The following is an 11869-nucleotide window of genomic DNA, read 5'->3' on the forward strand; positions in this document are numbered from 1 at the left end:
TGCTTGGCAGGCATCAAGGCCGAGGAACCAGCTGGTAGCAACCGTCCCCATGGCAACGCTAACACAGCAGCCTGGCTTGCCTGCCTGCCTGCCTTGAGAAGGAGCCCGGCAAAGATGGTTGACGCGGGGTCAGGCCTGGAGAAGCTGGATGTGGGCTCCCTGCATGCAGAGCAGCAGACGAAGCTCATGCAATTCAAGGTGGGTAGGGGAGAGGAGGGGGGGGTCTGTTAGAAAGACCCCCCAACAGACACACCTCTAAAGCATCGCATCTTGCCATTGTTTCTCTTCTTTGCTAAGCGCTTCACCGTTCCAAGGCATGCTGGGAGTTTGGTTCACCACCCTGTGAGGATTTATATAGGATTCCCCTACCTAAGGCATGCTGGGAGTTTGGTTCATCCCCCTGCAAGGATTTATAGGCTTCTCCTTCCCAAGGCATGCTGGGAGTTTAATTCACCCCCTGCGAGGATTTATAGGCTTCTCCTTCCCAAAGTGTGCTGGGAGTTTGGTTCACCCCCGTGTAAGGATTCATAGGCCTCCCCTTCCCAAGGTATGCTGGGAGTTTGGTTCACTCCCCTGCAAGGATTTAATATGATTTGGGGGCTGTGGAAGGAGAAAGAGAGGGGAAGAAAAGGCTGCTATTTTCTGTTCTCTGCATAGATCAATTTGATTTAATTTAAGATTAGGTGAGAAAGAAAGACAAGAAAATAAATATTGAAAGACACATACAGAAACATCAAATTTAGAAGACTAAGCAATGGGTAATGGCAATATTATTCAGACAGGCCTTTGAAATCTGAGATTCTTTGCCAACCAGTTTTTACCGATATATTTGACTTAAAAAAAAAAAAAAAGCTCTGTTTTTTAGGTTCTATACAGACTCATATTTTATATGAATAGTTTATAGATATTTTAAAATGCTGAAAGATCTAAACATGGGATCACAACAATGGTGCTTTTTTTTTTAAGCACGTAAAAGGGATATCGCATACACAGCTCCCTGAAGAAGTTGCTTATCATAACACTTAAAAAACAAAACAAAACATTATTATTTCCTTCAGAATGAATTTTTAAATTGGTACCAGCTTGAGTCTGGCCTCTCATTTTGGGTTTTTTTTAAAAAAAACAATTCTTTTTAGCTCTGTTTTGATATTTCCCCTGTGTTTAGGATAGGATGGTAAGTCGCCCCGAGACTATGGAGGGAAGAGGGCGTTGCTTTCCATCCCTTCCTGTATTCATTGCATAAAGCGCTGTTTCAGTTCCGCTGCAGCTCATCTTCCACCAATGCAATGAAAATGGAGGGGAAAAAACGTAATCGATCTGAAGAGGATTAGACAAATTCATGGAGGGGAAGGCTAGCAATGGCTACTAGCCATGATAGCTACGCTCCGTCTCCGCAGCTGGAGGCAATATGCTTAATACCAGGTGCTGGAAAGAGACAGTGTGGTGTACTGGTTAAGGTGTTGGACTACGGCCTGGGAGACCAGGGTTTGAATCCCCACATAGCCATGAAGCTCACTGGGTGGCCTTGACCCAGTCACTGCCTCTCAGCCTCATGAAAACCCTATTCATAGGGTCGCCATACGTCGGAATCGACTTCAAGGCAGTACATTTACATTTAGTTGCTGGAAACTGCAGGAGGGGAGTTGCTCTTGCACCTATCACCTACTTGTGGGCTTTCCACAGGGATCTGGTTAGCCGCTGTGAGAACAGGATGCTGGGATGAGATGGGCCATGGGCCTGATCCAGTAGGGCTGTTCTTAATTATGAACGCAACAACAGCAGAGAATACTGATCATATTCGCTGGATCAATTTCCCTTCTGGGCATAGGACAAATCACGCAACACTGGCAATTTCTACTACCGTTTTCACTATACAAAGTCTGTGTTTATGATCTTTTAGAATGTTTTTAGTGCTTTTGTTTGCTACCCTGGGCTCCAACTGGGAGGAAGGGCAGGATATAAATCTAATAAATAAATGATATATGTAAAAGGCAGGTAATCAATGTGAACCCTAAAAGCTAACCGAAGCTGTAGTTTTAATGCTGACGTATTCCAGAGGAGGTAGGCCTGGAATTAAGACTTGCTACAGCCCTCACACGCAGAGAAGAGAGCGTTGTGGCACCTTCAAGACAAACAGATTTATCGTGGCAGACGCTTTCATGGGCTGGAGCCCAGCACATCCGACGCATCGAGTCCACAAAAGTTTATGCCGCAATAAATCTGCTAGTCTTTAAAGGTGTCACAGGGATCCTGGCTGTACATTTTGATGGGACTCTCTGCAAGCTGGGGGTGTCTATATTATCAAGGAGGGGGACTTCATGCTCTTCCTTCCCCTTGTTTTTCTGGTCCTTCTCAAACAAATCCCTGTTCTCTCTCTCTCTCTCTCTCTCTCTCTCTCTCTCTCTCTCTCTCTCTCTCTCTCTCTCTCTCTCTCTCTCTCTCTCTCTCTCTCTCTCTCTCTCACACACACACACACACACACACACACACACACACACACACACACACACACACACACACACACACACACACACACACACACACACACACACACACACACACACACACACACACACACACACACCTGGTTTCTATGCCAGTTAGTCATTATAAGAACTACTCTTAATAATAATCGGTGCCTCAGCTTGCTGTCTTCCTGATCTTTTTCCCTTGCGTGTGTGTCAGGATCCCTCCTGCTGCCACCACCTGTCAGGTCCCACCTTGTGTGCCCCAGCTCTGGTCACCACCAGTCAGGATCCTGGTTTTTATTTGTTCTCTCACAGATCTCTAGCACAGATCTTGCAAGATCCCACTGCTAGGCAGCACCACCAGCCACTCCCTATTTCACAATATTGCCTTGAGACTTTGCCTTAGTCTCCTTCTGGCTTATTGTTACTTTGTGTCTGGGTGCACTTGCAGGCCACAACCCCCCTGCATCTTTGTGTCTATAAAGCATACAGCCCTGGGTTGCTCAGGATACTTGATGATGTTACGCTATCTCTTCACCACTGCCACCATTTGATACTGTTTTTCCACCTTGGTAAATATCCTGCCCACCCTTCTGGTCTGTGAAAGCCTCAGCCAAGGATCAGGCTTTTGGTAAACCAAGAAAATATTTATTTATAAATTCCAAGAAATAACAAGATTACTTAAGGTATATTTAACAAGCATATGGTTTCATATATTGCGTTACTCTTTGTTTCTAGTCATATATAATCTGCCTCAATACCAGCCTAATGCAATCCAACCCACAACTCTCTCAACTCCTCACAACCCAAAACAACCTCTCTCAACTGTCATCCTCTCATTTATACCTTCAGCCACTCAAACGCTCAGCCAACCATCATACAACATTCTCCAGCATTCTAGCCCATGTACTCCCCCCTCTCACTCAGTCCACTTACCATATATACTTTAATAAACCTGCACTTACCATATTTACAGTAATATCTATATACAGGGACATCACAGTGTGCTTTTTAGACTGTAAGCCTGTGGGCAGGGATTGTCTTGCTTTAATTGATTGTCTGTAAACCACTCCGGGAACTGTTTTGGCTGAGGATGGAGGTGCTACAGTCTTTCAGCCTAACCTACCTCACAGGGTTGTTGCGAGGATAAAATGGAGAGGAAGGCGTACCGGGTATGGCCCCCTTAAGCTCCTTGGAGGAAAAGCGGCATATAATTGTTAACAAATAAATATGCATATTGGTGTTTGAAAGCTCACATCTTAGCCTCTCCGTGGACCTTTCGTTCCCAGATAAACACCAGGCTTGCCAATGAGAAATACCTTCGAGCCCACAAGGAAGTAGAACTGCTGCTGTCTGGATTTCTCAGGTAAGCTCCGGGTGGGCAGGGAAATCGGATTTTGAGGACTAGCTTTCCTGAGGCAGGGCAGCAGGCTTTACTGCTGTTCAGCTAACTCCAACGCAGTTTCAGAAAAGCTTGCCAGGCCAGCGGTGCCTTCCTGCTGGAGTCTTTTCAGATGCTTTTGGCTGCTGATGGTCAAGGATCATAGCAGCTGGGAGGCCAATACCATTTGGAAGGTCACAGGTTCTATTCATGTTAGTTTTAACTGTTGTTTTTTTTAAAGAAAGATTATATCCAACTGTTTGTTCTACTCAGACCCATTGAAATTAATGGATCAAAGGGAGTAATGTGTATTAACTTCAATGAGTCTACTGCTCTAAGCGGCATTAGCATTGGCTACAACCCAGTCCCTTTAATTCCTTAATCCTAAAGTCATAAAGCCAGGATCCACAGCAGAGACCCTGTGTCTCTACGGATGGGGAGAGGTGCTGTTGCATTCAGGTCCTGCTTGTGGGCTTCCCATTGGGACATCTGGCTGGCTGCTGCAAGAACAGAGTGCTGGACTAGATGGGACAAGGGCCCCCTTTTGTCCTCATCCAGCTGCAAGGCTCTCTTAGCTTATTATGGAACCTCCAGGTCCAGAGGCAGTCTATCTAGATTCCTAGGGGCATTCGGCCACTTTGAGAACAGGATGCGGGATTAGATGCCCATTTGCTACCGGGCCAAGTTCAAGGTGCTGGTTTTGGCGTACAAAGCCCTATACAGCTTGGGACCAGCATACCTGAAAGACCGTCTTATCCCTTATATACCCAGTCGATCACTGCGCTCTGCAGGCAAGGGCCTCCTGCAGATACCATCTTATTAGGAGGTTTGTTCTGTACAATACAGGAAATGGACCTTTAGCATGATGGCACCTACTCTGTGGAATTTCCTTCCTTTGAATATTAGGCAGGCGCCATCTCTGCCATCTTTTCGGCGCCTTTTGAAGACTCCTCTTTCAACAAGCCTTTTGGTTGAGACCTATCCAAGTCTGCGTCTGTGTTAGAATTGCTTAATATGTTTTCTAATAATGTTTTTAACCCCCTTTTTAAAGTTGTTTTCTGAAAAAATGTTTTTAACGCTGTTTTGTTTTAATGTATTTTAAGATCTGTTTTTATGATGTTTTAAAGTGTTTTAGCGCTTTGTTTGCTGCCCTGGGCTCCTGCTGGGAGGAAGGGCGGGATACAAAGTAAATAATAATAAATAGATGAGACCCCTTTGGCCTGATCCAGTTGCAAGGCTCTTCTTAATGTTCCAGTGGTAAACTACAACTCCCAACAATCCCAACTGCCAACACGGCCAACCTCCGCAGGTTCCTCCAACCCTTGTTCCCCTTCAACAAGGGCGGGGAACCTGCAGCCCTCCAAACTCCCAGCATTCCTGACAGCAGGCTTAACTCACCTTTAAGAATGAGATGATCCAGGAAAGCCAAGAGGATTGGGAGGCCTGCTAGGGTAAATTCTGCTGAAGCTGTCAGCAGGTTGCAAGATGCTTCTTCTTCTAAAACCCATGGAAATTTGCATGCAGGTGGAAGGAAAGAGGTAAACCAGCCAACAGGTGCCTTTATTGCATTTAAATAGAGGGAGGTTCCTCTGGGTCCACCCTCCCCTTCCAGAATGTGGCTGGCAGACTTTACAGGGACAGAGATGTCAATAAAGAGGCTTCTTCAGTACATAAGAAGAGCCTTACTGAATCAGGCTGAAGCGATCCAGCACCTGCCTTGCACAGAATGTCAACACGTTTGGCCATCTGCCTGCCAGACAGAAATTGTGGGTGTTTGTGCTTGGTGCAATGAGCTCCCGGCCCTCAGAGGAACACAAGTCTGTTTCCTTGAGACCAAGGTGGCTGACATGGAGAAGCTGAGAGAGAGGCCAGCAGACGAGCCTTTCGGTATGCGATCGCTGCATCCCACATAGAAAAGGAGTGTCTTGGGAAAGGAGCGGCACTCTGAAGATGGAAATGATCAGAAGGGACCCATTCCTTGGGGGATGAATAGTTATCTTCTTGTGCCGGGGGTATCCTGGTCATGGGCGAGAGGATCATTATGGTCATAGGTGTCCATAGGGGGACAGAGCGCAGGGCCGATTAATTCCTTTAATTTACAAGGTGCAGGGGGTGTTGCAAAGAAGAAACTTCCCCCAAAGTTTGGTAAAAAGTTTAAAGGCAAAGTCAAGAGGGTCAGATCTCTTCAGAAGGCTTGAGGGTTGTTCAAAACCACCACAACAGAAGCTCAACTAGAAAAGGTACCACCAAGGTCCAACAGGGCTGGAAAGGCGCCTGTGATGTCACAGAGCCGAGTTATCAGTTCGTCAAAAGCACACAGCAAAGCCCTCCCTGGACTGAAAAAGCATTCTGAATGCTCTTCTTAAATAATAATAATCCTCCTTGCATGCAGAAAATGAACACGGCAGGGATTAACATCCTTGGCCAACTTTTTCCTGGAGGTGCTACCTTTCCAGATGAAGAGAAGTTTTTTTTTTTTTTAATGTTTAGTGTTTCAGTCTATATTCCCACCATAGTAGTTCGTATTGTGTGATTTTGCTTTAACACCATTTTTAGGCATAGGTGAGCAGAGAGTGGGCTCCAGCTACCCTCCGCTGGAATAGTTCCTTTAATTTAGCAGGTGCCTGGGGTATTTTTGTGTGTGTGGCTACAGTTCAGCCTTCCGAACTTTTTTTGGCCAATTTCTTCCACCCAGCTTGGGAGGAGGGCTTCTCAGCCACCTTGCTAATTGCTTTATCGATTCCCGATGAGGGAGCCGTGTAATTCCAAAGAGGTCTTTTTAATTGTTATAAATATTTCCTCGGCTCCGCAAAGGTTGTACGTTCTTGGTTGTTGTTTCTTAAATATAAAATGCGATTCCCCCCCTCCACCGTCGCCAAAGTTGGATGCAGAGGTAAATTAAATGCTTCTCCTTGGTTGCTAATTGGCTTATTGATTCCCAATAAGGAAGGAGTAATTTTTACCCATTTCTTTTGCACACCTCTGATGACTTAGAAAAGCAACAGCGAGGAAGAAAAAACCAAGTGCTTAAGAAACTCTTTTTAAAGTCTTTTTATGTCCACCTTCCCTCCCCCCCCCCCAATTACTTTCAGGGAAGTCTTGATGGAAAGACCAGATAACATACGGGAGTTTGCTGCTGGTAAGTTTCTTTTACTGACCTTGTAGATTGGGAGATATTCCCCCCCCCACATAACGGGTACCACAGCATAGTCCAGGGATGCGGAACCTGCGGACCTCCAGATGTTGGTGGCTTCCATCCTCCCTGACTATTGGCCATGCTAGCCAGGGTCAGACAGGAGTCGGAGTCCAACAGCATCTCACGGCATGGACCTAGCACGGGCAGCACCCACGCCAAAAGGTCAAAGATCCAGAATCTAGACGTGACCTTCTCAGCTGGTGGGACCAGCTTCTGCCTCTGCTTAGATGCAACGGTACTGGGTGTCACGGAATGTCCACTGACATTCCAAATGCGCAGGGATTAAAGCTCCCTGCGGCAAAATGTTCACACATCAGTTTTGGGGAGGAAGGAAGGGTGTGTGCGCTTGACCTGTTGCCACATACCAAGACTAGGCCCTGTGTCCTACTTCCCATCCCAACTAAATTGCTGTCCTTATTCTTTTCCCTTTGAAGGATGCCCAGCTAACATTCCTTTATGAGTTTACTGCTAGCGCAGTCCCCCTTCAGGGTTCAGGTCTCTCCCAAGTGTCTCTGGAAGAGCAGTGGCTAATCTGTGGCCCTCCAACAGGTGTTGTTGGACTCTAGCTCCCATCAACCCCAATCAGGGAATGATGGGAATTGTAGTCCAATAACATCTGGTGGGCCGCAGATTTCCCCAGGAGTGCCTTTCCTAGGATGAGACTGTTCGTTATGAGGGCACTGCCAACGCTTCCTGGCTGCATGGGGTGAGGTGGGGCTGTTGTTGCTGTTTTACTGTTTTGTTCTTAATGGCATATTTATTTGTGCTTTGAACAACGTTGTAAGTTTTTTGGGAGACCTTCAGCTAACAAGCGTCAAACAAGCCTAATAAATAAATAAATAATGCAGTATAATAAACTTGCCAATCCGAAATGTGTCTGGAATTTGAATTAAAAAAAAGGGGGGGGACTTGCAAAGCGCAACAGGCAGCTGAGCTCAAGTAACCCCCCCCCCCACCAGCCAGTTAGAAATGAAAGATGGAGTGAAAGACGCTCCTTGAGCAAGGAACAAACAAACTGAAGCCATTCCAACCGGGGGTTGATGTTCTGGCAACGGGAGTGGAGCTTAGGAGTGGCCGGTGTGCCTAGTACTCTTTGCTGTCAGATCTGTGACAAAGAGAATGTACCGTACAGAAGGGACCATTCAATCAAAAGGTGGGGGGAGGGAGAACGGGATGCCAAGTCCTCACTGTCCTTTCTTTCTTGCTGCACTGGGCCTTTAAAGCAAAGAACTTAACATTAAGAGGCACGCAGGTCGCTGTCCCCAACCAGCCCAGGATCATGTATTCCAAGTGTTGGGAAACTCAAATGCGGCCCTCCAAGCCGCTCCATGTGGCCCTCGGGATTCTCCTGAAGCCACACCCTCACTGGCCTCACTTCACAGCACTTCTGAGCATCTTTGTCTCGCCTGAACGTGCCCTAAGCTCAGGCCTAAATGCGGCCCTCCAGCCCTCTCTGTCCGGCCCAGACCGCACACCCTCCTCGAGTGCTTTTGCCTGGCCAGAACGTGTCCCTGAACTCTGACAATGATGCTTTCTTACCTGGGTGAAGGACAGAGAGGGGCGTGCAAGAGTGTGTAGAAACAAACCTACTGGACAACAGGCAACAATTGCATTTGTTGCTCTGCCGGCCTTTTACCTCTGGCCCTGCCCACTGCTGGCATGCAGCCCCTGAAAGGTTGCTTAGAAGGGAATGTGGCCCTCAGGCTGAAAACGTTTCCCCACTTTGGTGTATTCCAACCAGGCAGCACTTCTCTGAGGTTTCTGGGACATTTTTTCATATGACGTCCCTTGAACAGAATCCATTTATTTTCCGCATCTCTGCATGCACTTTTCACTCCCATGCACACTTTTCAGAACGTGTTCTTTGGCTGGCGAACCACACTGCAAAACTTGGAGAAGTGTGCGTTTCGAAGGAGAGCTTGCCCTCTGGTTTGAGCAGGGTGGATTGGGCCGTTTCTCCGTCCTCTCTGCATGCATGCAAAGCACGTGCTCAACTTCCATGCTACGGGTCCTTGCCCAGTGGAGGCACTGCCCCACCAGCCTTGAGCCTGCCCTGAGCCACCCCCACCTGCCTGCCTTCTTACTTGCAACCAGTCTAGGGGGTGGCTGCCAGTTTCCTCCTCGTTAGCATCAATGTTGCCCTTGTAGAACTCAGCCAGGAGGAGGATGGGGACAAAACGAGAATCTGCTCGTTCTGCCTGTTCATTGGCTGTAGCTCCGCCTGTCATTGGCTCTGGCTACACCTACTTTGGGGCTCTCTGCTTTCCACCCTGCCAGCCCCAATGGGCGCCAGCCACCACCGCCTTCGCCTAATCTCTTCCTCCACCCTCTCATTCCAGACTATTTCACCAACCCGGAACTCCACAAGAAGGTCCAGCAACAGATGATGGAAAAGCTAAATGAGGCCATCTGAGAGCCACCTTGCACCCGAGTCCTTCTCAGGGGAGGATGCCAACTCTTCACCTTTGGATCCCCCCCCCTCCGTAACTAACAAATAGACCTATACCTTGCATGGGGCCTCTTGGAAATGGGAGTCAACGGGTTACATCCAACTCACTCCTTCTCAGAGCAGACCCACTGGAACCCATAGACTTGATTTAGTTGTATCCATTGGTTCCACTGGGTCTGCTCTGAGCAGAGTTGGCTACAACCCAGAGCTTCAGTGGGGTGGCTTTCATTCTTTTGCATTGTCTTTTAACCCTTTCTTCTCCAGGAACCTGGAGCTGCCAATAAAGCTGGACTTTCAATCCAAGGAGTGATTTGGGCTCCTTTATTTGTGGCGATAAAATATCTGCTTGGGGGTTAAGGGCGTGGCAGGGAGAAGGGGCTTTCTTAAAAAAAATACAGCTGTCTTCAAGAGTAGCTACAGACCTCCAAGAAGGGTGTACCTTTGTAAAAAAAGACTATATAAAGCTTGCTATCAATCTTGTGCACGCTTCCTTGGGAGTACTAGAACTTACTCCTGAGTGAACACATGTAGGATCGAACAGTAACTTCTAGAAACCCTAGCCTACTTGTGTGGTGCGTGCTTTGATTATCATGTGGTTGCTCAAGAGATATAAGAGATGGTCAGTGAGGGCAGGCCTCTCACTGACCTTTAGGCCCCTGCAGGCGTTCTATCTTGTTGGCTGCTGGTATCAGCCGTGAGTTGAATCTGGGGTCACCAGCAACCACAGCCCAAAAGGTAACATAGGAATTTAGTTTCAAAAAGGAGGCAATTTGACAAAGTGGGCTACGAGAGGCTGAATCTGCTTGAGGGGGTCCAGTGGTTCAAGGCCTGGGGCGCGAGTGGAGGGAATGCCCTCATAAATCATCTAGAGGTGTGATTCTCTGCTGCCACCTGGTGGTGTTAAACAGGAGAGGGTCACGGAACCCTGTTTACAGGCGGGGACGAGCAAGGGTGCAATGTTTTTGTTGCTGCTGCAAACCAAATAAATTAGGAGCCAAATTGGAGGAAGGCAGAAACACTTGAACGCAGCAGCAAAAGGTGTGAATCTTGCTGTCATTAGTGCCGCCACAGACTCAAGCAGAGTAGGAGTCCAGGCCCTCAGCTTTCTTTCAAGCGTTCAATTTATGCCCAGCTTTCCTGCTGAAACAAAGCAGCTCAGAATAATTTCAAAAACAGAGCAAAGAGGACGATGAAGACCAGTAACTGGTCATCGGCTAATGACCACTGGCTAATGGCTCACTCAGAAAGAGAGCCAACATCATGGCGTAGTTGGTTACGAATATCAGACTAGGACCCTAGGAGATCAGTGTTCAAATCCTCCTCTCAGCCATGAAAGGCTCACGGGGGGGAGGGGGAGAGACCATGGGGGCCAGTCACTATTTCCAGACCAGGGTTCAAATCCCCACACAGCCATGAAGCTCACTGGGTGACGTTGGACCAGTCACTGCCTCTCAGCCTCAGAGAGAGGCAATGGTGAACCCCCTCTGAATACTGCTTACCATGAAAACCCTATTTCTAGGATCACCATAGGTTGGGATTGACTTGAAGGCAGTCCATTTCCATTTCAACCTACCTCAAAGGGCTGTTGTGAGGATAAAATGGGCGGTGGCTGGGGGAGAACCACATACGCCACTTGGGGCTCCTTGGAAGAAAGTCGGGATAGAAATGTAAAATAAGTAAATAAAAGCCACACAGAGAATGGTTGTGCGAATGAAGATAACAGCTGGGGAGGCTCTAAGGGAGAGGGAAAAAAGCTATAGGAAGTTGTCTCATACTGAGTGGGGACCATTAGTCCATCTCGCTCAGTATTGTCTACACTGACTGGCAGGGGCTCTTCTGGGTTTCCAGAGTCTCTCCCCAGCCCTACCCGGAGATGCCATTGGGGATCAAACCTGGGACTTGCACACAAAGCAGATGCGCTGCCTCTGAGCTACGTCCTTTTCCCCAAGAGAAACGGCGGATACATTAATACCTCCAGGGAACATGGCGGGAGACCTTGCTCCCTACAGCAGGGAGAGCTGACGTGGCGACTTCCAGATACTGCTGTAACTTCAGAAGCCAGCATGCCCGGTGGCCAGGAATGCTGTTGGGAATTAAGACTCCGGCAAAACACGGAGGATCAGTTTACTTATGAAGATTGGGGTTCCACAGCAGAGACAGTGAACCTGCGGCTCTCCAGCTGCTGCTAGACTCCGGCATCCATCAGGGCAGAGATGGTGATGATGTGAGTTGCCACCCAGCAACATCTGGAGGGCACCACGTCAACAAACCAGGGGGTGGGTGCCACATCCAGTACTTTCAGACATGCTAGCGGGCGCCTGGATTTTTGCGTCTCCAGCTAGGTCAACTTCCCAGCACAGGTCCCCTGTTAAAAA

At 47.9% G+C, this 11869-nt stretch overlaps 1 protein-coding gene across 1 annotated transcript; it reads left to right on the plus strand.

The window, feature by feature from the left end:
• Positions 1–9620, plus strand: RIIAD1 (regulatory subunit of type II PKA R-subunit domain containing 1). The gene is made up of 4 exons (XM_061606539.1): positions 1–198; positions 3758–3834; positions 6942–6988; positions 9385–9620. Exons 1-4 carry the CDS (start codon positions 115–117, stop codon positions 9456–9458), a joined length of 282 nt encoding a protein of 93 aa, XP_061462523.1. The 5' UTR covers positions 1–114; the 3' UTR covers positions 9459–9620.
• The last annotated feature ends 2249 nt before the right edge of the window (positions 9621–11869 follow it).

Source organism: Rhineura floridana, chromosome 22, assembly GCF_030035675.1.
Source record: "Rhineura floridana isolate rRhiFlo1 chromosome 22, rRhiFlo1.hap2, whole genome shotgun sequence".
Taxonomy (NCBI): domain Eukaryota; kingdom Metazoa; phylum Chordata; class Lepidosauria; order Squamata; family Rhineuridae; genus Rhineura; species Rhineura floridana.

Bases quoted from the DNA above. Each gene is read 5' to 3' on its own strand.
- RIIAD1 (XM_061606539.1), top strand. From the start codon at position 115: ATGGTTGACGCGGGGTCAGGCCTGGAGAAGCTGGATGTGGGCTCCCTG. The intron at 3,835-6,941 runs GTAAGCTCCGGG...AATTACTTTCAG, and splicing joins CTGCTGTCTGGATTTCTCAG to GGAAGTCTTGATGGAAAGAC. The intron at 6,989-9,384 runs GTAAGTTTCTTT...CTCTCATTCCAG, and splicing joins CATACGGGAGTTTGCTGCTG to ACTATTTCACCAACCCGGAA.